At 38.3% G+C, this 26400-nt stretch overlaps 1 protein-coding gene across 2 annotated transcripts in view; it reads right to left on the bottom strand.

The window, feature by feature from the left end:
• The window catches only part of NFATC3 (nuclear factor of activated T-cells 3), a 93022-nt gene that overhangs the window by 4357 nt on the left and 62265 nt on the right, over positions 1-26400 (bottom strand). Inside the window, exons 7-10 of one of the 2 annotated variants that reach the window (XM_018062184.1) lie at positions 26335-26390; positions 25104-25230; positions 18430-19431; positions 8947-9050 (exon numbers count right to left, since the gene is read on the bottom strand). In XM_018062184.1, the coding sequence (XP_017917673.1) occupies positions 8950-9050; positions 18430-19431; positions 25104-25230; positions 26335-26390 (1286 nt within the window). In that variant the 3' untranslated portion in view covers positions 8947-8949. The remainder of the gene's footprint in view (positions 1-8946; positions 9051-18429; positions 19432-25103; positions 25231-26334; positions 26391-26400) is intronic. The other variant, XM_018062183.1, reaches the window with a different exon arrangement.

Below are 26400 nucleotides of genomic sequence, written 5' to 3'. Positions count from 1 at the left end.
AAAATTTGTATCTTGTTTCAGCTAATCTTGACAACAATTTAGGGTCAGTGTTATCCCACTTTACAGATAGATAACAGAGGTTGTGTCACACAGTTTGCTTAGTAAATGGTAGAATCAGTTTCAAAACACCCTTTCAACTTTTTGAAAGCCAAAAGAATAAAAGAAGATGGAAATCATTTAGACAAAGAAAATGCAAAGGTCTTGGACAAAAATAATTCTAGGAGTGAGTGTGGTGACTGTAAGAGGAGGAAAGGATTGGTTCGTTACCACCACCAAGGCTCTGAGTCTAGGAAGAATAGTGCTGTCACTACTGGAGATAAGCTGAGGAGGAATTTAGAGGAGGAAGGTGGTAGGTCAGCTCTGGAACTGAATTTGGAAATTAGAACATCCAAAAGGAAAAGTCCTATGGGTAAGAAACTATAGTGAACGATCAAGAGGAGATTTATGCACCTTCTTCCTAGAGACTTAGAAGTATGGGAGCAGTTTCACAGTCCCACTGAAGAGCAAAAGACTGAGAAAATAATGAGTGGGAGTAGCCTTGTGACCTGAGGAGAAAATAAGACCTGGGAAAGCAAAATATATAACCAAAGGAATGGCCTGGAAATTAGGTTTGGTTTGAATGAAGGCTTTGCCACTAATTCCAGTGTATCCTTGACAAATTATTTCACATATCCAAGATTCCCATTTCCTTGGCTAATGGTGTTATAAACTAATAAGGTCTCTTTAACCATAGAAGTCTGTGATTCTCAACAAACAAATTTTCAAATAGCATTCAGTAAGGCAAAGAAGAGAAGGATGAAAATTTGGCTTGACTGGCATTAGTAATCACACTGACTGTAATTAGTTCAACAGTATGTGAACCTTGAATTTCCAGATGTTCAAGCTGGATTTAGAAAAGGCAGAGGAACCAGAGATGAAATTGCCAGCATTTGTTGCATCTTTGAAAAAGCAACAGAGTTACAGAAAAACATCTACTTCTGCCTTATGACTATGCCAAAGCCTTTGACTGTGTGGATCACAACAAACTGTGGAACATTCTTAAAGAGATACAAATACCAGACCACCTTACCTGCCTCCTGAGAAATCTGTATGTAGGTCAAGAAGCAACAGTTAGAACCGGACATGAACAACAGATTGGTTCCAAATTGGGAATGGAGTACATCAAGGCTGTATATTCTCACCCTGCTTATTTAACTTATATGCAGAGTATATCATGCAAAATAATGGACTGGATGAAGCACAACCTGGAATCAAGACTGCAAGGAGAAATATCGATAACCTCAGATACGCAGATGACACCACCCTTATGGCACAAAGTGAAGAGGAACTAAAAAGCCTCTTGATGAAAGTGAAAGAGGAAAGTGAAAAAGTTGGCTTAAAACTCAAAAAACTAAGATCATGGCATCTGCTCCCATCACTCCATGGCAAAGAGATGGAAAAACAATGGAAACAGTGACAGACTTTCTTTTCTTAGGCTCCAGTATCACTGCAGATGGTGACTGCAGCCATGAACTTGAAAAATGCTTGCTCCTTGGAAGAAAAGCTATGACCAACCTAGACAGCATATTAAAAATCAGAGATATTACTTTGCCAACAAAGGTCCATTTAGTCAAAGCTATGGTTTTTCCAGTAGTCATGTATGGACGTGAGAGTTGGACCATAAAGAAAGCTGAGAGCTGAAGAATTGATGCTTTTGAACTGTGGTGTTGGAGAAGACTCTTTAGTCTCTTGGACTGCGAGGAGACCCAACCAGTCTATCCTAAAGGAAATCAGTCCTGAATGTTCATTGGAAGGACTGATGCTGAAGCTGAAACTCCTAATACTTTGCCCACCTGATGGGAAGAACTGACTCACTGGAAAAGACCCTGATGCTGGGAAAGACTGAAGCCAAGAGAAGGGGATGACAGAGGATGAGATGGTTGGATAGCATCACCGACTTGATGGACATGGGTTTGAACAAGCTCTGGGAGTTGGTGATGGACAGGGAGGCCTGGCATGCTGCAGTCCATGGGGTCTCAAAGAGTCAGAAATGACTAAGCGACTGAACTAAACTGTGATTGGTATTTAATGCAGAAGAGTAAAGAAACAGAACTATAAGCTAAAGGAATTAAGTACAAAAGGGTGAAGATTAAGTAGTGCTGGCTAGCTCCAATAATCATTAATTGATATCAATTTTTGAAGGTCACTGGTATACAGACTTACAAAGGCCTGTGCCAAATAGATGGTGCTTTTAAAATAAATTTTCCAGGCTAGGACTTACTGACCATTCTTGATGGTCTGCATAGAACGATGGAATTAATCTAAACTGACTGTTGACTGCTAGAAATAATTCACTGAAATAGTATGTAAATGAAGTTATGGGGATGTATGTCAGTATATTTTCTCTTCAGTTTCCTCGTAAGTATAATGAAGATTTTTAAAAAAATCTTATATAGTATATATATGTATGTATATGTGTATATATATATATATATATATGGGATTCCCTGGGGGCTCAGCTGGTAAAGAAATCGCCTGCAATGGGAGAGACCTGGGTTCGATCCCTGGGTTGGGAAGATCCCCTGGAGAAGGGAACAGCTACCCACTCCAGTATTCTGGCCTGGAGAATTCCACGGACTGTATATTGTCCATATATATAGTAAATAAAGGGATATAAATAGACAAGGCAGCCTTTGGCACCTCTGTCATAACAACAGAGAACAGTGTTTTCAGTGTGGATTCTACACGTGGGTCTATGGGTTAGTTTTGTGCCGAGAGAGAGTCCAAGGATGGCTGTGATCTCTGTGCATGGCCTCTAATGTTATTCATCTCATTAGACTATCAGTAGGTATCAGTATTATCTGTCACTCAAATAGCTTATGAGCTCCCAAAGGACAAGGACCTTACTACCAAGGAAACATCAATTTCTGATAACTGAATAAATGGATCCTAATTGACTATGCCAGGACTTCCCTGGTGGCTCAGATGGTAAAGCGTCTGTCTACAATGTGGGAGACCTGGGTTCGATCCCTGGGTCGGGAAGATTCCCTGGAGAAGGAAATGGCAACCCACTCCAGTACTCTTGCCTGAAAAATCCCATGGACGGTGGAGCTTGGTGCAGGCCACTGTCCACGGGGTCGCAAAGAGTCTGAGTGACTTCACTTTCATTGACTATGCCAAAGCTTTTGACTGTGTGGATCACAATAAACTGTGGAAAATTCTGAAAGAGATAGGAATACCAGACCACCTGACCTGCCTCTTGAGAAACCTATATGCAGGTCAGGAAGCAACAGTTAGAACTGGACATGGAACAACAGACTGGTTCCAAATAGGAAAAGGAGTATGTCAAGGCTGTATATTGTCACCCTGCTTATTTAACTTCTATGCAGAGTACATCATGAGAAACGCTGGGCTGGAAGAAGCACAAGCTGGAATCAAGATTGCCAGGAGAAATATCAATAAGCTCAGATATGCAGATGACACCACCCTTATGGCAGAAAGTGAAGAGGAGCTAAAAAGTCTCTTGATGAAAGTGAAAGAGGAGAGTGAAAAAGTTGGCTTAAAGCTCAACCTTCAGAAAACGAAGATCATGGCATCTGGTCCCATCACTTCATGGCAAATAGATGGAGAAACAGTGGAAACAGTGTCAGACTTTATTTTGGGGGGCTCCAAAATCACTGCAGATGGTGACTGTAGCCATGAAATTAAAAAACGCTTACTCCTTGGAAGGAAAGTTATGACCAACCTAGACAGCATATTCAAAAATAGAGACATTACTTTGCCAACAAAGGTCCATCTAGTCAAGGCTATGGTTTTTCCTGTGCTCATGTATGGATGTGAGAGCTGGACTGTGAAGAAGGCTGAGCGCCGAAGAATTGATGCTTTTGAACTGTCGTGTTGGAGAAGACTCTTGAGAGTTCCCTGGACTGCAAAGAGATCCAACCAGTCCATTCTAAAGGAGATCAGTCCTGGGTGTTCATTGGAAGGACTGATGCTAAAGCTGAAACTCCAATACTTTGGCCACCTCATGCGAAGAGTTGACTCATTGGAAAAGACTCTGATGCTGGGAGGGATTGGGGGCAGGAGGAGAAGGGGACGACAGAGGGTGAGATGGCTGGATGGTATCACCGACTCAATGGACATGAGTTTGGGTGAACTCCGGGAGTTGGTGATGGACAGGGAGGCCTGGCGTGCTGCAATTCATGGGGTCGCAAAGAGTTGGACACAACTGAGCAACTGAATTGAATTCAATACAATTACTTGGAAGCTACTTGGACTTGTACCCTGAAAGTTCATTAGGTGGTATGGTAGGAAAGGGACCAGAGAATGTTATTAAAATTCACACACGGCATCTGATTTTGACTTTGACAGTGTCTATTTTAAACACGTCTCACAGCAGTGGCGAAAAGCCAAATATAGAATATACTCAGCTCACAGTCATCTTTTCTGTTGCTTATTCCTTCCAAAGATGTTAACTTCAGAGATATTATAGGCTGCCATAAAACCACAGCTTTTTCAACTCTTATCTCACTGTTCAAGTTTTAAAACAAGATGATTAAAAATGGTGCTCTATCATCATAAAAAACCACATAATACAGTTTTCATGTGTCTTTATGAGGAAGTCAATGCTTACATCTTGAGGATGACAGTCTATAACCAGCACTATCCACCCACTCACCAAGTACATTTTAATGATAAACCCATGATTTCCTGAAAAAGTCAGGCGATAACCTTTATAGCAAAAGCCTGATCCAAGCTGTGTTATTTCTGCTCCCCTTCACCAAAGTTCTGCTCTCCTTTTGCCTAGTGTGCTTAACTTCATTTTGCTAAAACAACCTGGAAGGTTCTTGACAGCTCAGGATTTTAAGACTAGGATAAATCCAAGATTTTTCACAAAGAAGCACTCAAGCTGACTATACACAAAAATACTTTGATATATAATATTAATACATAATAATTAGCTAGTAGATTTAATTTCCAATGGAGCAGAGAACTTGTCTATTTTGGTCTCCACTGACTCCTTTAGTTCATTTCAGTTCTGTCGCTCAGTCGTGTCGGACTCTTTTGTGACCCCATGAATCGCAGGACGCCAGGCCTCCCTGTCCATCACCAACTCTTGGAGTTCACTCAGACTCATGTCCATCAAGTCCGTGATGCCATCCAGCCATCTCACCCTCTGTCGTCCCCTTCTCCTCCTGCCCCCAATCCCTCCCAGCATCAGAGTCTTTTCCAATGAGTCAACTCTTCGCATGAGGTGGCCAAAGTACTGGTTTCAGCTTTAGCATCATTCCTTCCAAAGAAATCCCAGGGCTGATCTCCTTCAGAATGGACTGGTTGGATCTCCTTCCAGTCCAAGGGACTCTCAAGAGTCTTCTCCAACACCACAGTTCAAAAGCATCAATTCTTTGGCGCTCAGCCTTCTTCACAGTCCAACTCTCATATCCATACATAACCACTGGAAAAACCATAGCCTTGACTCCTCAGTGCTTGGTAAACACTGAGTGCCGGAGAAAATTACATCCCATTGAATCTTTAATGGCATGCTGGCAAAACAACAACAAAAATTATGCTCAAATAATAGCTACTGAATATGAATTTTAGGCCAGGGAGTCAGTACTCCAACAAAGCAGTCTTTTCACCATTCTTCAGCAACAACTTGAGAGCAGTGTGGTATACAAGTCTACTGCTGTCCCTTGCCCCTCACTTCTCTCTCAGATTGGGAGCTCTAGGCTCTGACTCCCTGAGATAGCCTTCTAATGTGGCCAAAATTTGTCAACTTAAGCAAATCAAAATTATTACTGATAAACAAATCTATAATGTAAGTTATAGGTAAATCATTAGCAATCTTGATAAATATAGTACTTCTTAAAAACATTAATGCTTACAATTTCATTTTTACTTCCTTTTGAATGTACATATGCATGTGTTTATTGATTTAAATCCTACTCCATAAAGCATGTGAGTTGGCTTTTTATTTTTCACCGATTTAAGGTAAAAACAAAGAGTTATTTATACCCCTCCTATACAACATTCTCACTTTCTCTCTATAAAGAGTAAAGTGCATTAAAAGCCTAGAACAACAGTCAACAGCCCTCAACACCCGTGCTAACAGGTTATGTAGGTCACAGCATTTGGCCCACTTGTGGCATCCACCGTCCTTGACTCCCATTACCACAACACCTGGATTGCCTGTGTCACCACAACAGTAGTAGTCAGAGCCATCAGCAATATTTGCTGTAAGAAAAAACTTTTTTTTTTAATCCAGGAAATGTTCAAATTTTGTCCACTGAAATGCTATCTACACACAAGAATGAGGTGTCTGAGTAACAACAGGTCTCTTCTTTAGAGCTATTTCCAATGCTTACGAATTCAGAGTTAGAGCTGGCAAGCATGGTATGGCATGAAATCTCACCACCAGGTGGAGGGGCAGGGTAACCTAGAGCCCTGCCTCTGAAGTAGGCACACACACATTGTCAAACACACAACAGTTTGAAGGGTCTTCATAACCAGCATTTGAGCATCTTGATCATTTTTGTAAACTATTTTTAGGTCTAATTAGTCTCCATTTATGTATACTACTTCATTTTATGCTCCAATCAATGAACATTCATAAAAGTTTGGCAAGTTCATCTTTTCTTTCTTTCCTTACACCCCAAGATTAAAGGTACAGTTCATTCTCTGGCTGAACAATTTTATGGAGATATTATTTTTTATAAAATGAAGGTACAATCATTTTCTAGATTTCCCTTGAAGAAACAAGAGATATTTGGAAGTAAAAGAATAGAAATTATTTTAAATGGATGAGAAACTAGTACTACTTTATGGTTTATTACTCTAAAGCAGTGTTTTCCTAAGATTTACTTTCAGGTTATTAGGTAAGTTATAAGAATGATCTCTAAATGAAATACATAAAATACTGAACTCAACTATTAATTATTTTGCATTTATCAAAATCAGACTAATTTGCCTTTTCAAGCTAAAGACAGAAAAACATTCCTGAAAATTTAGAAGTCGACCTATGGTAGACTGCTACTGTCCTAATTCATTCGTCTCTAGTAACTGAGCTCACACTGAACTCTAGATAGTTTCCAGCTCTAGGACAGATTAAATTTATAGGCACAATGATCAGAGATATCCTTCACTTTTAACATTAGGTTAACACTACTAGTAAAGGGAAATTATGACACTTTTTGTTTTCACAACTGACTGAGGGGGAGGTCAGTCCTGCCATTACAGGTCCTAAGAAACCTTTTATATATGTGATACTATACTGTCATACAGACCTTTCCTCTAGAAGAAGTTGTGACTCAAAACATTCTACAAAGACAAACACGGAGTCTCCAGCTAAGTAAGTACTTTCAAGTACAGAGTTACTTGAAAGTATATTCAAGTAACAGCACGTATGTTTTTGTATCAGCAAAAAAAATGAAATGTAGGGGGAGGACCCAAAGACAAAAAACTTCTTTTCAATTTGGGTTAAGATGTGGGATTCTGAATTTTAGGCTTATCAGAAGATTGTCCTTTTCCTTTTTTAAAATTTGAACATTTTCTCTGAGTAATCTTGTTCATCTCTATATACTGTTGACTCCTAAATCTACTGTCTCCAGATCCCAAACCTGAGCTCCAGAGTTGTAAACCCACACAACTTATTCCATACCTATGCTATGAATCCCACACGCTTGCCTCTTCAAGACCTTGCTCCATCAAATTTCCTCACTCTTCCATCTCTTTAATCAAGCTACCCACCCACCCTCTCCTAAGATTCTTCTCATCATTTCTTAAATATGGGTAAGTCTCCATCTCAAGCCAGGTAGCAAATAAAAACCCTAGACCCACATGGCCCTCTATCTCTATTTTTTTTTTCATTGTTTTATATCTTAAAGAAGTATCTACCCTGCCTGCTATTTCTCTGTTCTTACCTCCTGCTCATTCCTTAGCCATCCCTTCACTCCACAGAAACACTTCTCAAGATCACAAGTGACCAACCTGTTGGCTTCATACATGGGAAAGACAATGGGGTAAACACTAGAAGAAATAAGCTTTAATTTTGGTTCAGCTGTGATGTGACTAGGGCAACCTAAACTTTCTTCAACTGATTTTTCTTCACTATAATACTAGGAAATTCATTTAAATCCTAGTTATAACTCTCCAGAGAGTTTTAATTTTTCTTTTTTACTATTTTTAAAATATTTATTTATTTTTTGACCATGCTGTGTGCTGTATGGGATCTTAGTTTCCCAACCAGAGGTCAAACCCTCCGCCCTTTTATTGGGAGCAGAGTCTTAACCACTGGACCACGAGGGAAGTCCCTATAATTTCTATCACAGACTTTCTCAGATGGCTTTGAGAGTCTTTGAAGAAAGGAGCTGTATGAGGGAAAGGGAGGGTTATGGTTGCTTGCTGAGGTAGAAAAGGCTTGAGGCCCAGCCGGCTCCCTCAAAAGCACAGACTCCTCCCAACTAGAGTCCCAGAAGAAACTACCAGAAATGGAAAGATGGGCCTAAAGGGCAGGTTCGAGGGTAAATGATCCAAGTTGCCTCTGGCAAATGGCTAACATTTCCTGCTTCATTTCCATTCCATACTGCCTTACGTCAAAACTTAAAACGGTACTTGATCAGAAATGAGTAGGCTTATACTGCCTGAGCAGCAACTACATTTATTCAGCACGCAAGACAGAGAATTCATATAGATAGGCCTCCCTCTGCTTTGGTTTAATAAATCCAATCAAACACTCATTTTCCTTTTATTCAAACCCAGACTAAAATTGTTAAGTACAAGTGTGAGAGCCTGAGTGTGGTTAAATTTACAAAGCGGAGTGTTAAAGTTTAGCTCCAAAGATGACCAGTGGGCCCCTACCAGAAGATGCCTATGGATACCCCCTCCTCTGTAGCACATGCAAATCCTGCCACCGCATGCAAAAATCAGACTTCGGCACAAAAATAATTGAACATTTCAATCAACACTCACCCTCTAGATTCTCCAGAAGGGAGGTGGACATGAGAGCTCACTGTGGTTAGGCCATTTCTCTGCTGAACCTGATGGCTGGTGTTCCAAGTCAGACATAAACTGGTCTGTGTCAAAGAAGACAACATCACTACTGAATGGAACAAACCAGAGGGTAACAATCTACTACATGCCCAGCTTGTTTTTTTCTATAATCGAGAGGAATTTAGTTTTCCTTTACCTGCCAGTCATGGCATAAAATAGCTCCCCACATTTTACTGGATAATTTAAATACTGGAGTCCAGAGAGTTTAGGTAATGTTGATTTATTTTCTAAATTTAAAAGGGTAGTAATTTTTAACAGTTACAGTGATGGTTTTCAGTGATTGTCAAGGATAGATTTAATTTTCAATAAACTAGTTTCCAAATACTTGTCTGTGGCTATATCTTTTTTTTGGCCGAGATGCGTGTCATGCAGAACCTTAGTTCCCCGACCAGGGATCGAACCTGTGGCTCCTGCAGCAGAAGCACTGGAAGCATGAAGTCTTAACCACTGGACCACCAGGGATGTCCCTCTGTGGCCACATCAGAGTTATTTGGGCACTTAATAAAAAATAAACTTCTAGGCTCTAGAGCACAGAATCAAAATGTCTAAGGGTAGGGGCCCAGAACACTATAGGGCCCCTATAGGCAAATTTGCAGGTCATGAAGGAATGTTTTTTAAACTAAAGTTCACATCTATTAGCATGTTATGAAATCAAGAGTAAGCTGAAATCAATATTAAAAAAATAGAACAAAATAGAAGATGGGCTACATTTTCTTTAATAACGGTTAAGAATTAATTGGCTTGTCAGACTTTCACATTAGTTGTATGTTTTTTGTTATGTAATGGATCCATGCTATAAAACTTACTTATTGTTAGAAGTAGTCAAAATGTTTGAAAGTCACTGTACTCAAGAAGAGTCACTATTGTCAGTTTTGTGCTAATGGATCACACACTCAGATGCCCAGCTAAAGAGTCCACTATACAATGAGGCAGCCTCCTCCTTTGGCCGATAAAAAATTATTTTTGGCCTTTGCTGTATGAATTCAAATAAACGGACATAACCTTCTAGCAGATTCTAGAAGAATGCTTATTTTATCACGGAAGAGAAGAAACTGTACATAATCTCTGTGAACTAGCTGATACCATACCCTCCTCTTAGGCAGATAAAAGAGGGAAAACCAAGGAGCAACCAATCTCCTTGCATTCTAGTGAGTGCAAAATGCAGCCTCACTAAATGGGTCAAAACAAAACACAAAAGCCAGGAACTCTTCATGCTTAGGCAAAATTTTTCTGCCTGAAGCTTTTTTATTACTAAATTTGAGATCACTCACCTAGCTTCAGGGGTGACTTAAGCATTATAGTACCTTCGAAGGTCTCCTTTATGAGGCTGCCCAATCTTCACAACTGAATCCTTCAAAACAGACTCTATGGTACAGAACATGGGATTCCAGGTAAATCAGCACATAAGTTAGAAGAAAGAAAAGTCCAGGCCAAGATACACTGGGGGCTTTTGTGAGTTGGCTGATATAGTGGCAATTTCAGATTGCACTTATGGAAACTTGCAGCCCTCAAGACACTCTTCTAGTTCCCTGAAACTCTGCTGCCAGCTCCAAAGAACAACTGATTTATCTCTTTCACAAAAACTTTGGCCAGACATTTGAAGAATTAATACGAATCCTTAAATTCTTCCAGAAGATTGAAGAGAAGGGGACACTTCCTCTCATTCTAAGGCCAGTATTACCCTGATTATCAAGGCCAGACAGACACTACAAGAAAAGAAAACTACAGAATATAAATGGGAAAACATCCCATGTTCAAGAGCTGCAAGACTTATATTGTGAAAATGATAATACTACTTAGAGCAATGTATAGATTCAATGCAATCAAAATCCCAACAGTGTTTTTGCACAAACAGGAAAACCCATTCTGAAATTCATATGGAGTCTCCAAGGACCCTCAAGAGCCAGAACAGTCTTGAGAAAGAATAAAGATGGAAGACCAGCACTTCCTGATTTCAAAACATACTACAAAGCTACAGTAATCAAAACAGTATTACACTGGCCTCAGGACAGACATACAGATCAAAGGAATAAAACAGCCCAGAAACAGTGCTCACTTCAGCAACACGTATACTAAAACTGGAATGATTACAGAGGAGATTAACATGGCCCCTGTGCAAGTATGACACACAAATTTGTGAAGCATTCTGTATTTTTAAATAATTTTAAAAGAGTGGATATATATACACGTATAACTGGTTCACTGTGTTGTACAGCAGAAACTAACACAACACTGTAAACCAACTAACCCCAATTAAAAAAAACAGCCCAGAAACAAACCCTCACAATACACGGTCAATTAATTTTCACTTTCAAACAAGGGTTCTGTTGGATATACACAGGCAAAAGAATGAAAGCTGGACTCATCCCTCACGCAAAATTAATACAAAATTAACTCAAAACAGATCAAAGGCCTAAACATAAGAGCTAAAATTTTAAAACTCTTAGAAGAAGAAAACATAGGGCAAATCTTTATGATCATGGATTGGGCAATGATTCCTTAGGTATGACACTAAAAACACAGGCAATAAAAGAAAAAAATAGATAAACTGTACATCATCAAAATTAAAAACATCAAAGAATCATATCAAGAAAGTAAAAAGACAATCCACAGAATGGGAGAAAATATACGCAAATAATTTATCTGATAAGAATTTTTTTAAACTAATTTATTTTTAACTGAAGGGTAACTGCTCTACAATACTGCATTGGCTTCTGCCATACATCAGCATGATGGTATGGATTTAATATGTGAAATATATAAAGAACTCCCATAACTTAACAACAACAACAAAAATCTAAACAACTCAACCAAAAAAAAATAGGTGAAAGATCTGACTAGCCAGGTCTCCAGAAAAGATAAACAAATGACCAATTAGCTCATGAAAACGATATGCAACATGATTAGTCACTAGGGAAATGCAAATTAAAACTGCCATGATACCACTTCACACCCATTTAGGATGCCTACTTTTTTTTTAATAACTGTGGGCAAGAATGTGGAGATACTGGAACCCTCATGCACTATAAACGTAAAATGTTACAGGCACTGTGAGAAAAATACTAGTTTGGCAGTTCCTCAAAAAGTTGAACAAACAATTCTACATAATCTAACAATTCTACTCCTAGAAAACCCAATGGAATTGAAAATAAAGACTCAGATACCTATACTCCAATATTTATAGCATCATTATTCACAACAGCCAAAAGGTGAAAACAAACCAAGTATCTTTCAACAGATATATGGACCAAAAAAATATGGCATACACATACAATGTAATATTATTCAACCATAAAAAGGAATGAAGTTCTGATATATGCTTTTAACATGCTGAACCTTGGAACCATTACACTATGTGAAATAAGCCAGACACAAGAGGACAACTGTCATATTCTACTTGCATGAGGTATCTTGAGTAAGGAAAGTTATAGAAATAGAAAGCTGAACAGAGGTGACCACAGGCTGGACTAGGATGAGATAATGAGGAATTATTGCTTAACGCCTATAGAGCTGTTGCTTAGGGTGATGAAAAAGTTCTCTAAATAGACAGCAGTGATGACTACACCCTACTGTGAATGTACTTAATGTCACTGGACTGTACGCTTAAAATGGTTAAGCTTTATGTTATACATATTTTACTGAATTCTTAAAATTTCAAAAACAAACTGGGTTTTCTCATGGGAAAACACTGTATGAAGTGACTGAATGAGTTTTTCACAGCTCTATCATTAACTCAAAAGCAACACCCAGAGGATTTTTAGTGTCAAGTTGTTCAAACAGAGTAGCTACATGGTGGGTATTATTTATGGGAACTTTCTGCCTCTGGAATTATTCATCATAAATGTTTAAGGCTGGATGGCACATACACACCTCCCAGCAGAGTATTCATGAGAATCGTTGAATCCTAGTTAAAAAAGAATGTTCAGTATTATCTACCTTCCTCCACTTCTGAGTCCCTAAGTGACTAAACACTTCATTTGTGACCCATCCTCATCATTGGCGATGCGTTTATTTATTTAAATACAACAAACACCAGTAAAATAAGCATCCAACAGGTGGACTAGAATACTGACAATATTAGCTGTGCTGCTCCTCCATACCAGCATCCTGATTCTCCCATCCAAGTTAATCACCTGAATCTTGCACTTACCTTTCCCTACGAACTTGAAAGCAGGTTCATCTGCTTGTCACCTATACCGAACCACAACAGCTGAGGTCACATTAGAGTCCCTGTTTACAGTCAACTTAGCAATTGCCCTACATTCAAGATCAGCATGTTACTGCAGAGCCTGCAAGTGGCGGTGTCAGTTTTCACCACAACAGCAGGTCAGGCTATATTTAACGTCTACCCTCTTCTCTGCTGAAGAGCTGCAGCTGCGATTCTGTTAGTTTGTGAACAGAGGAGAACAAGAGGGAACTGAGGGATTCTAATGGAAAGTTCTCACTGGTTTCAGCTCAATCACAAATTAGAAGAACTTGCATTTAAAGGTCTAAGACTAGTTTAACAATATTATAATCTTAATTAAAAATGCTTAAAACACAGCTGTGACAATTTCTACATTTTTGTACTGTTTTAATGTATATCACTTGGTCCAAATCTGGGACATACACATGATAAAGCACAGAAATGTTCAGGAAAAATCACAGTTCCAGGCACACAAACACTGGAGTAAAAACTCAAATGTAACACATGCTTGTCAAGCAGGGACAATGGTATTAATACATCTAGGTAGCAAGGAAAAAAGAAAGTAGCAAAGGAGTTTTGAACAATATTCTAACTGGTTGAATAAGTATATATTACAAGCCTTCCAAGGAGACTGCTTGAAAGAGAACATCAATTAGTAAAGGTTGGTATTCTGCTGTTGCTATTATCACAAGGAATAAACCCCTCTGAGGAGGGAGCCACATTACTCTGAAAATGTTTCTGAGACTCACCTGAGCCTGGAAGATCGATGTGAGGAGCCCAAACTCACCTCAATGATACCAAACAAGGATAACTGCAAAGTTTAGTCTTGGGTTCCAAAAACAATACATGTAAAAATCCACGGAGGTGGGGCAGGGGGTGGGGATACAAAATGGACATGATTCAGTTATGACTAATGACTAGTACTTATGATTCACTAAATTAACAGCAAGATGGAACTAAGAAAATCCCCTAACACCAAACTGATAAAAGTTTTCTGAACAAGGAAGGTGACAGCCCCAACCCACTTCTGAGCTGGCTAGAGTGTTGCCTTCTGGATACAGCACTATGAAAAGGAACTAAACCCCAGGGTTCAAACAGAAGGGAATAAGCATGTTAGCGAGGCTGAGGGAAGGATGAAATTGCTCGAGTGTTTTTAACACTTAGGAAAAATAAAGATTTCACACACATGAAGGATTATTACAGAAGAACGATTAGATTTGTTCTGTGTGATTTCAGACACATCAGAGTCCACACAAAACAAGGGCAGCTGGAACTTAAAAGGCCCTGAGAAGTTCCAAAGAGCTGGAGAGGAAGAGACTAACAGGAATATAATATTACTAGGGACACCAGATAGTGAATTCCAGTGTGAAAAAGGAGGATGAAATAGAGAGGCTTTAAGACTTCATCTCTAATGAGAATCTAAAATTTTAAGATTGCCCTGGTCCCTCTCACAAACCAAAGCTCTGCTGAGAAAACAGCATTTTCTCTCGTCTATTCTGCTGAACAGATGCTACTCTGCGGATGCTCTACACCCACAGTTTCAGACTGCAGACTGATGAGAAACATGACTGCAAATACTGAAAAAACTCCTAGAGTCCTGAATTAGGTGCTCTGATTTGTTTTTTTTTTAATTTATTTTTCTGACTTGGGTTTTACTCTGCTATTAAATCAGTGTTAACCTGGATGAATACCTTAAGCTCTGTCAAACTCAGATCCTCCACCTATAAAACGAAGGAGCTGTATTATTTTCAATTCTGTAAGTCTTGAATTTCCAAGCTGAGGTGCACTAATATCTTCTCTATTAAATATCACTGAATTTATAATAAAAAATTAAGGTGTTAATGGCTGCATATCTAAAGGTAACAGACAAGTTTGAAAGAGTCTTGACAAATTCTATTTTAATTAGAAATCTCAAAAATAAAAAGCATATTTTATTTGCTTTAATCTTTGATTAAAAGTTCAATCCCTGGGTCAGGAAGATTCCTTGGAGAAGGAAATGGCAACCCACTCCAGTATTCTTACCTGGAGAATCCCATAGACAGAGGAGCCTGGTAGGCTACAGTCCACGGGGTTGCAAAGAGTCGGACACGACTGAGCGACTTCATTTACTTCACTATTTAACTAGTATAACACAAATTTTTAAAAAATTACTCATGTCCTCTAGTTGTAGAGTGGAAAATTACTCTGTACTTAATGCTTAGCACAATATAGAAAAGTTCACTTTAAGTAGTATACTTCCAATCATTTTTGGTATGTTTCATGGCTTACTTTTTTAAAATTACTCTATTTTATTAACTGTTATTGTTAATCTCCTACTGCACCTAATTTATAAATTAAATTTTATCATATGTATGTATACGTGTATAGGATGCTCAGGAGCTCAGTCATGTCTGTTTACAACTCCATGGATTGTAGCCCACCAGGCTCCTCTGTCCATGGGATTTCCCAGGCAAGAATACTGGGTGGGTTTTTACGACTTACTTTTAAAGCTTATCAGAAAGCAGACATTCAAGTACTACAGAGTTCAAGGACTATGAAATACATAACTGTCATTTTTAAATGAATTTATATTAAAACTGCAGAACCATAGGATTTTCTAAGCATCTATAAGTTTACCTTCAATGGCAAATCTAAATAACGTAATCCATCAGTCAGTTGGCAAATATCAAAAATTCATTTTAGAGTTCATGTTAAGTACCAAAATGCAAAAATTATACATCTAAGATGTATAATCCAAGATATACAACCCATCCAAGATATACAATCCAAGATGCACAGGAGTGTATTTTAATCCCCCAAACCCCTCTTTGATTATGGCTAGCGCCACTGAGCTCCTGTCAAGTCTCCTGATGGGTGGGAATGAGGAAATTCTGCAGCCAGTCCTTGTCCTCTGTGGGGCTGCAATCTGGGAACCTTGCTTAATTGTGAATGGAACAAAATTGAAACTGCTTTTTTACTTGCCCTCACAGATCTCATTTTTCCAGATTCTCTGTTTCTGCAATACATTTTCACATATTCAAAAGATGACATAAAATCTTCATAAAACCTTTCTAAAAGTTCCAATTTGCTGTGCCCCCAAATCACTGAGTCTGTAGTAAATTATAGAGAGTAAATTCCAGTTTTGGTGTGTTTTTAGAAGAAAAAAAGTCTTCACTTGGAAAGAAAATGAGCTGGAATATCCCATGAGACCTGCTTAATAAATCTTCTATCTTCAGTGCCATTACTGAAGAGGTAGGTTATCATACTCCAGGTCTCACCCTATGTTTCAGGGACTAAAATTTTAAACACGAACCCTGAAAGCAACACTAGTGTGACGAATCAGATGCAGTTGTGTACACACGTTCATGCAGTGAAATTCTATACATGCATTCTGGATAATGCTCCACTATTCTCAAGGAATGAAAAAAAGCATGAGGGATCCCATTAAGCACTCAGTTAGTTCTAACCATCATGGCCTGCTACTGGACGGGGCAGCTGCAGTGCTGCAAAAGAAAAAAAAAAGACTAGACTGAAAAGATCTGATTCCAGTCTCAGCTCTACAACTTACCAGCTATGTGACCTTCAGAAAGCCTAATTCTCTAAATGCAGCTATCTAGAGGATTCAGACAGAGCATGAGGTGACTGAATGGCATCACCAGCTCAATGGACATGAGTTTGAGCAAGCTCCGGAGTTGGTGATGGGCAGGGAAGCCTGGCATGCTGCAGTCCATAGCGCTGCAAAGAGTTGGACATGCCTGAGCAACTGAACTGAACTGAGAGGATTTAGTAAGAGTTTAATTAGATAACAATGCTATGAAAATTGTAGGTTTTGCTTTAGTTTATTATACCTTTTGTTTACACACAAATGACCTGGCCAATCCCCTTGGCTCTTGGAAAGCCATCCTCTACTTGCCATCTGCCCTCCAGCCACAGATAATCATGCTTTCCCAGACACAGCTTTATGTTTCTGCTTCTGTTGTCTGATTTTCCCTTTGATTCTCATTTACTGATACTACACTTGATCTTAGCCAAAAGGTTAAGAAGTGATCGATCCTCATTTACTGAAAAATATACTCATCCTCCAAGACTGGCTTAAATGTCATCTCCTCAAGGAAGCCTCTCTGAATCCTTCCTATAGAATCTTTCACATCTTTTTGCTGATCTCCTAATGTGCTTCTTTTATATCTTGGTTGTAAGTGACTAAGACCTACTGTATCATTGTATCCTCATGTACTAATATGACAGTAAAGCCATGGTGTCAAGTTGGGGATGGGGGTAGGGGCTCCCACATTTTATCATTTTATTTATCTTCCTTTTCTCTTTTGCTTAGAATTTGGAATTTAACACCAGCTTTGCAAACAAGGAGTAAATAGCCTTTCCAGATGTATAAAGGAGAAGACTGACCTAGAGTTAACTTTTCAATAGATTACAGAATGAGAAATAAAATTCTATTTCCGTATTTCATACTGAAAAAATGTTACAGCTAGCTTTCACTGCACTCCTATTTAGACAGTTTTTCACTACCATATAAATGACAAAGCCAAGAATAAACTCTAAAATTATTACCTGAAAATTCTATCTTGGGGGAATTTTCAACTATTAATACCACAGAATCTGCTGTCCAATTTATGATTTCATAAAAACAGAGGTCTACACACCAACTTGTTACATTTATATAAATAGTTTCTTTTTATCATGGTGCCAACAGTTGTACTAGCAGCAGCAAACCAGTCTGGACTTGCACCATCATCACTATCTGACTCAGCAAGCTGGCAGGGCCACAGAGAAACAGGTTCTTTACTTGTGAAGAATCTCAAGGACAGGAACTCTACCCTGATACATTTCTAGTATTTCTAGCATCTAACTCTGTGTCTTGCAAAGGGATGGGATTCTGCAATGTTTGCTGAATTAACATTTCTGAATTCCATTCTCTAGACGCTGCGACCTCACTATATGTTCTGGAAGAAAAACTGCCCAATAAAGCTCCCATCTTCAGTTCCATCACAAATAGGTGGTAGGTTATTACTCAAGGTCTTAGCCTTCACAACAGATATAAGTGATAAAATACACTTTAAAGCATGTATGTTCATGCTTATCTCTCCAGAGTCATATATTAACATATTTCTAGTAACAGCCCAACCATATGCAAAAAACAATCGATGGTAACTTTCTCAAGACTCTTAAGAGAAGGAAGTTCCTGAATCATCACTGCTTCAAGAACATAAAGATGAACTTACCATCATCTAAAGTGATGTCCTGCAGACCAATTGTAGAAAAATTAGGTTCCTGCTCTTCAGGCTCAGGTTTAATGTTCACAGTTGCCTCATCAGGTGGAAATGAAGCTGGATCACACAAACTGTGACATAATAAGGATGAAGGTGCAGAAATACCTCCCTGGCCTGTACTTTGTGCTTGAGCTGAGTGCTGTCCAGAATGCATTCTGGTGGCTAGAGACGGTGACGAGGCAGTTCCTGAGCTAGGAGACTGGTAAGGCATAGGCTGCAGCTGAGGAGATGGTGGCCCAGAAAGTGGCGAACTGGCCAGGGGATGAGAGGCTGCTGGGGAAGCGGTTATAGCAGTCCCTGAATGTGAAGGACCATACGTCATGGTTTGTAACTGAGAGGAAGGCTGACCTGTGACCTGATCGGCCACTGGAGAAGAAAGAGATCTTTGTCCTGTGTTTGAACAATGGTATCCCATTGTCTGCAGATGAGGCAGGGTCTGCACAGAATGAGGTGTGTGGGCTAAGAGATGTCCTGTTGAGCCTGAATTTGAAGAATTAAAAGGTATAGATGATGGTGTTTGACAGCCAAGATTTATTAAATTAGGAAGAGCTGCATCCTGTTGAAACAAAACTGGATCAAATTCTTGACTAGAGGCAGCATTAATAGGAAGACACGTTGGTCCATTGAATACAACATTAGTTTGCATAGGCTGATAGGAAGACCCCATAGGAGGTGTTGGTGTGACTTGAAAAGGCTGGTGCACGACTGAAGAAGATATCATATGCTGTTCTTTACCAGCACTCTCATCCCTACACTGCAGCTGTGGCAGATGGGATGCGGTTACCATGGATGCATATGTTTGCTGGATGGGACAAACCAAGCTTCTCTGTGCAGACAGTACACTGTCGTGCAGGTGTCCTGTATCTGAAGAAGCCCTCTGAGTCTGGGCAGGATGAGGCAAAGATGAAACTGAAGACAAGTCAATCTCTTCTCTGTGTTCTTGCTTCATCAAAACTGAAAAGGAAGAGATTAAAGCAAATGTTATTATATAATACATAAAATAATTATGAATAGCCTTCATTCTAGGCTATACAACTATATCATACATTCAATTCAGGGGTTAAAAACTCAAAAGGCTTCAGGGAAGCCAGATAATTGAACCATATGTTTTTGCTTATACATGTATGGCTGTCTCTGGAAAGATGCACAAGAAACTGATAACTGTTGGGTTTACTACTGGGAAGGGAAATTAGGTGAACAGGAGACGACTTACTTTTTACTGCAAAAAGTTTTGGGGCCTTTTGAATGTTTCTCACCATGTGTATATATATATTATCTATTTAAAAATAAATAATTTTTTAAAAACCCAAAGATCTTTATAAGGTAGAGATTATTATTACCCTGCCTCACAGTTGGCTATACTGAAGAGGAGATTAAAGACACTAAGATCTCACAGCAGCTAAGTGATATCATAAGGTCTTGAACACAGGTTTTTCTGCCTTCTGCTTCTTGTTCAGGTATTTCAAGTTTGGTTCACTGTGTCTACTGGTTCCTGACCTCTTTAATGTCTTTTTTCTTCTCCCCTTAATGTCTTGATGTACTTACTTTTCTTCTGACTTTGGCAGAACTAGAACTCTGTCCCTGGACTACTGGATTTTTTTCATCTTTTACTTTGCCTCCAACTCTGGTCTCAGGAAAGCCACAGTGAATCCTATACCCATATTTCTACATAAGGAGGGAGAATATCCAAGAAAGCCTATTCTCATCCTTTAATCTTGAATGGAACAGCTGGCATCCTTGGTTACATAAATGGTTGGTTATCATGTACTAAAAAGGACACAGAGGGACTGAAAACTATAGCATAACATCCACCTTTTTTTGTGTGTGATCTTAATCCTTATTTCTACATTCCTGACCAATATCTGGGTATCCAGTCTGAGAACTCTGCTTCACTAAATCAAGTGCATGTTCACTCTGCCACATCAAGAATTATTCTTTTGGTCTATAAGGAATTCAGACTCCAACATGACGTCCTCACCACTGGTCTATGGTAATTTATTCTTGTTTGGAGAGAAATACAGTTAAAGATATCTTACAATATCTACAATGAGATGAGTTTTGGAAACAGATTAATTCTACCTTTTGTATTATACAATCTATTTCTCAAATTTAGGATGCTAAAGAACAGAGGAATCCAGGGGAAAAAAAAAGATCAACTTGTCTAGTGGTTTTCAAACTATGAGAAACCTCACACTCTTCAAGTGATAGATATAGAATAAGATCCAAAGAGTAAAAGCTCTGGACTTCCCTTTCCAGTGCTAAAAGAGCAACCAAGCCAGCTTTATTCTCATAAAATTGCTTTTTGCATAAGATTTTATTTGAAGAACGTGTGCTGTGCTCAGTCGCACCTGACTCTTTGTGACCCCCATGGTCTGTAGCCTGCCAGGCTTCTCTGTCCATGGGATTTCCCAGGCAAGAATACTGGAGTGGGTTGCCATTTCCTCCTCCAGGGTATCTTCCCAACAACCAAGCCATCAAACCCGAGTCTCCTACATTGGCAGACAGATTCTTTACCACTGAGCCTCCCTTATCTGAAGAATAAAACAATCTAAACAATTTGAAAATCACTATTTCGTATTATACCCTCTTTTACAGAGGTTAGCCAGTAGATACAGTCTGTGGCAGAACTGAGATTTATATTCTGACTGTAAGGAATGCTTTTCCTCCCAATCAAAACAACCACAATATAAAAGTCAGTTTACCCAGTCAACTATTTAGAATACAGACTATACCCTCCCATGAGCAAATTATTATATATCAGAGTTTGGCTCTAACGCTGTCTGAAAAATCCCCATGATTCCAAAAACCAGAGCTCAGATGGTATCCCCATGTACAAATAACTTCTGCTGGACTTCAGAGGGAGATACACTTTCTCTGGGGTGGGGGTAGGGTCCCCCACTTTGGAAGTTCTGAAGCTATTGAATACAACCTGGGCAGAAGTTCAAGTAGCTGAACCCCAGGGAAGGGCTGTGTGCTCTATTACTGCCTGTGGTAAGGTTAATGTGTAAATCATACACATATGCTGAGAACTGTCTTCATTCTAGAAAGCAAATGAATTGTGGGACAAATAATACTAAAAATAATCCCTAATTAAAAACAATTTGTTTTTAAATTAGCCACTTGTAGTTAATGATTATTCCCCCACTGGATACTGATACTGGTCAGATCCCTACTGTGAGGAAGTTGCCAAAAAGGAGGCAAATGAACAAATCCTTTAATTAAAAATAAGCAACTTACAAAAAAAAATTAAAAAACAAATTTAAAAAATTAAAAAAATAAAAATAAGCAGCTTACAAATATATAGTTTTTATACGTAAAAATTTAAAAGGAATTATTGTTACACATAAAATGGCTAAAATCTCTACTATAAATTAATAAGACAAACGTAATAACTCTACCATAACAAAGGGTCATACAGTAGAATACTAAAAACTATTAAGATTCTGTAAAATTATCTGCTGTTAAGAAAAAATAAAAATGTTCAGGTTATAAAATTAGTATATATAAGATAGTATGGTCTCATTTCTATTTTTAAAATTATATAGTTATATATGGAATTAAAGGATCTAAAGAAGACAATGATAGAGTGAAAGAGAATATGGATGCTTTAAAAAATTTTTTCAACTTGTCCTTTAAAAACGTTCACAGTAACATATTCGCCTTTGTAAAAACTTTATTCAAAACTTCATTTTAGAAAAAAGGTGAAAAAAGTCAAATGTGACAGACAAAAGGGAATAATCAAGCAGAATAAGGACTGTCCAAACACTTGTGTGTCCATTCTTCCTTCACTAGTGTGTGCCACCTGATTTGTATTCTGTCAACCACAAGGCCAGTGATGACAGCTCCAGTCCAATCCAATGTTCTCTCTGCACTCCAGGGCCCCATTGATTTCCATTCTCATACGTAATGCCCTCTAGGACTCCGCTTTTATACTGTCCTCTCAATTCAAGAGTTGATAATGTAGAGGCATGATATTTGCTCCTTTCTGTCTGCCTGCCACCACCACTGTGACTGTAGTAATCAACACCTCTAACATGCTGACACTATTGCCTTTTTCCCTCAACCCCAGAAGCTCTCTTCCTTCTTATCAGGTTAGATTCTATAGCCCCTCATCTCAAAAGAATTTAGTAACATTCTTGGACCCCGGATGAGCCCTATTATTCATATTTCACCACCTGCCCTGAAGAATCTGAGTGCTGCTTAAGAAATACACAGGAGAGCTAATTCGTATCCATAAATTCACCAATAACAACATCAAAGGTGTCCTTTGATTATCCTATTAGGTTTTGGTGGTAACTTACTCTCCCCTCTCTTTACAGTAACTTTTTCACATTTTTCCACACCATTAAACTGCCAAATCACCCACATTCTCCCCTCTCTGATCACAGAAGGAGGCCGTATGTCATTCTTTATAGAAACAAAACTGAAGCTATCATTTGGAAACACCCTAAACTCTCCACTACTAAGTCTGTAAACGTTCCTAATGTGCATCCATCTTGTTTATCTCCTTTACCTTTCCTCCTTTTCTTTTCCCATTTAATGTCCATGCCAATTGGGATATTTTAAATCCTATCCTTTCCCACTCTTCTCAGAAACCTGATATTCTTTATCATCACTGATGCTCTCGCCTTTGTATACTCAAAATACGCTAGCCGTTTGAATCATGTTTTATTTTTCCTGGGTCTCTCCTATATAAATTTCACACTCTACAGTTAGTTAATTTGAGGAAAGACTAAACTGGTCATTGACATCTTATAAACTGACAGAACCACCATGGGAAAAAGTCACAGATCTGATCATGTCACCTACCTGTTAAAGTTCACTTCTTACAACTCTTTTAATACTCTCTGATCCAATCAACCGTAAGGCCTTTGCATATGCTACAGCCTTTATGTGGAATGTTCTCCCACTCTTTATCTAATAGTAATTAACAGTATAGACTATTCAGCCATATTGCAAAGATTCATATCTCACGTTTGCCTTTATTAGCTATGGGATTTCAGTTCACTCACTTGCCAAATGGGGAGGGCAACACAATCTACCTTATAGCATTATGGGAGAATAAATGAGTTTGTATGTATAAACTGCTTAAAATAGCACCTGGCACAGAAAAAATGCTCTGTTTGCTAAATAAATGAACAAATGGATGTAGTCTAGGTTAAGTTAGGAGCCCAGACTCTGGAACCTGACTATATATGATGTTTGGCTCTAGAATATATGCTGTGGGACCTTGGGCACATTACTTAGCCACTCAGTGTCCTCATTTGTAAAATAAGGCAACAATCTACCCCACAGGTTTATTAAGAGGATTAAATGAATACAGAAAGGGCTGAGAACAGTACTAAAACATAGTAAATGTTATGTAATTATAAACTACTACTGTTATTTTTCAGTTATTAACTCAAGCATCACTTCACAACCAGTTAGCCCTAGCAAGAGTCCCTCTGTTATTTCCACCCACAGCATTGCTTCCCTTTCCTTAACAGTTCTTATATGTTTCTAACTACAAATTTATAAATTATTTATTTAGAGATTTATTAGCTTCTGTTTGTTCCACTAGATTATAAGCACCATGAGAGAGAAGCTAAGAAAGGTTTTGCTCACTTAGTGTGCACCCTTAAATACTCATTGAATTAATGAATAAATGAAATGGCTAACCAAAATCCTTAGTTTTCAAAGGTTTGAAAATTATCTGAAATATTTTATTTCCAAGTAATACATTAACATGATCAGATAATAATAATTTTCAGGTTCTGGAGTATAAGCAGTCTTCAGAGGCTATAAATGAAATACAGCCAGGCTTTAAAAAGAATATGGTGACAAATGAGTGACTAATAACCAGAACCCTCTCAAACTCAGTGTTTGTTCTTTTCATTTACAATAAACCCTTTAAAAGTTTTTACAAGAATAAGTTTTGGAGAATAAGCTTCATTATAATTTTTTTATCATATGTTCTGATGACTAATAATATAGCATCTAGCACAGGGAAGACCTCTATAAATGTTTGTTCTCTAAGAATGTAAACATCAGTATGAATTACTGCATATAGTATTTATGTGTCACAATCTAGACCTGGAAAATTATAGCGCTTGAGCTGCTGCAGAAAGAGGTGTGGAAGTCTTCTCTGTTACGGTGTCTCTATAAAATCAGGAATTCTGCCATCAATGTTATATCCCCCCAAAGCCAACACATCCTATAGTTGCTGCTTGCCAAATGAAAAAATTAAGGAGAAATGTTCCATTTTGATTGGAAATGGTTGAGATAAATACACTACAAAACAGGCACACTGCTTTTTCGCACTGTGAAGGGCAGAAGGAAAGTTCACACGTATTCAGACATTTATCCTTCCAACAGTGCTGGTGACCTTTGGTAACTCCTGAAAAATGGAATTCAAATCTACATTCAACCTTCTAATTTCCTTATGACAAATGACAACAAAAAATAATTGTTATCGGATCTAACATTTTAAGTAAATACAAACTTTACAGATAAGGCATATGTTGGGATTTTTATTCATTATAAGCACCCTATCTTAAACATACTAACTAATACAGGATTCACTGAATAACTTTTTATGCATTATGAAAGAAAGCTCTATAGCAAAGCATCACAATAACTCCTCTTACCTGGTGTGTAAGTAAAACGTTGAGACTGGCTTTTTTTCCTCTTGCCATTGCAAAGATAAAAGTGCACCTGCACTGCAGCTGTAACTGCTGGGTTATGATATGGAGGGACTTCAAGGACAATGTGAGCCTAAGGAGCATGGAAAGCACGGAAAGCAAGATTGCGTTACACTCAGAACTAAAAATGAAATGCACCTGCTGAACTCAACACATCTCATGCACCTTAACTACTCGGGCTCATTATGCGCATTAACTGGTCATATAAGTCATCTGGGGATTTACTCTAAGGATACTTCAGTCTTAACAGAAACGCTCTTTCAAGTAAACCATTAAAGGAGAAATTGCTTTTCACTCGCCTACTTGGGTTTCTAGTTGTAGCAGAAATCAAAAGTCTTATTATTTACTATGTAGTCAGATATTTTGCTCTAATAAATATTATGTTACTATACATCTTAAGTGAAAGTTTGTTCTAATTTCTAATCAAAGTGTAATAGCTCCCACACTGTGTTATAGATTTATCATTTTTTTTTTTCCAGCCTCACTGCTTGGCCTGAGGGATCTCAGTTCCCTCACCAGGGATTGAACCTGGGCTACAGCAGGAAAAGCGTCAAATCCTAACCACTAGGGAACTCCTTTATCTTAAATTTTACATTGAAAATGTTCTAAATGGCAAAACACAAAATCTGTATCTATATCAAGAATAATCTTACATATGCATAGAGAAAATTTTTAGTCCCGTCAACCACAATCTTTAATCTAACTTCTCTAGGTCTTTGGAGAGCACTGTGGGAAGTGGTATTGTCTACCCCAGAGAAAATTCTGTCTCCATTCCAACCAGGATGAAGGGATCACAGCTTTCAGTGTTGAATCCTGGAAGGCTTAATGTGGTGGAGTTGGAAAGAGTGTGTTAAATACTGGGGGGTTGTCCTCCTATTTTTTTGCCCATTGTTTAAAGTTCTTCACTGAATTTGATCTCTTCACTGAATTCAGAGAAGTAAATCAATGATAACTTCAGTAAGAACTTCTAATAATCTTTCATTTCTAATTTCTCCTTCCTTATACATAAAAAAGGGGACACCAACAGTTTATCTTTCCTAAACTTTATTTTAATACCAGGAAAGCAGTCTATCTCATGTCCAAACTTGTAAAAGACTCCTCATCTATACCACAAAGCAACATTATCTAATTTTCACATTAAGCATCTCAAATATTTCCAAAGAAATAAACTTCTTACCCCTTGACATTTTTCCTTGATTATTTTCCCTTCTACTTCCCACTGAGGTCGTCCATCTATTGAAAG

The sequence above is a fragment of the Capra hircus genome, chromosome 18 (genome assembly GCF_001704415.2).
Source record: "Capra hircus breed San Clemente chromosome 18, ASM170441v1, whole genome shotgun sequence".
NCBI lineage: Eukaryota > Metazoa > Chordata > Mammalia > Artiodactyla > Bovidae > Capra > Capra hircus.
This window is presented reverse-complemented; position numbering and strand designations above follow the sequence as displayed.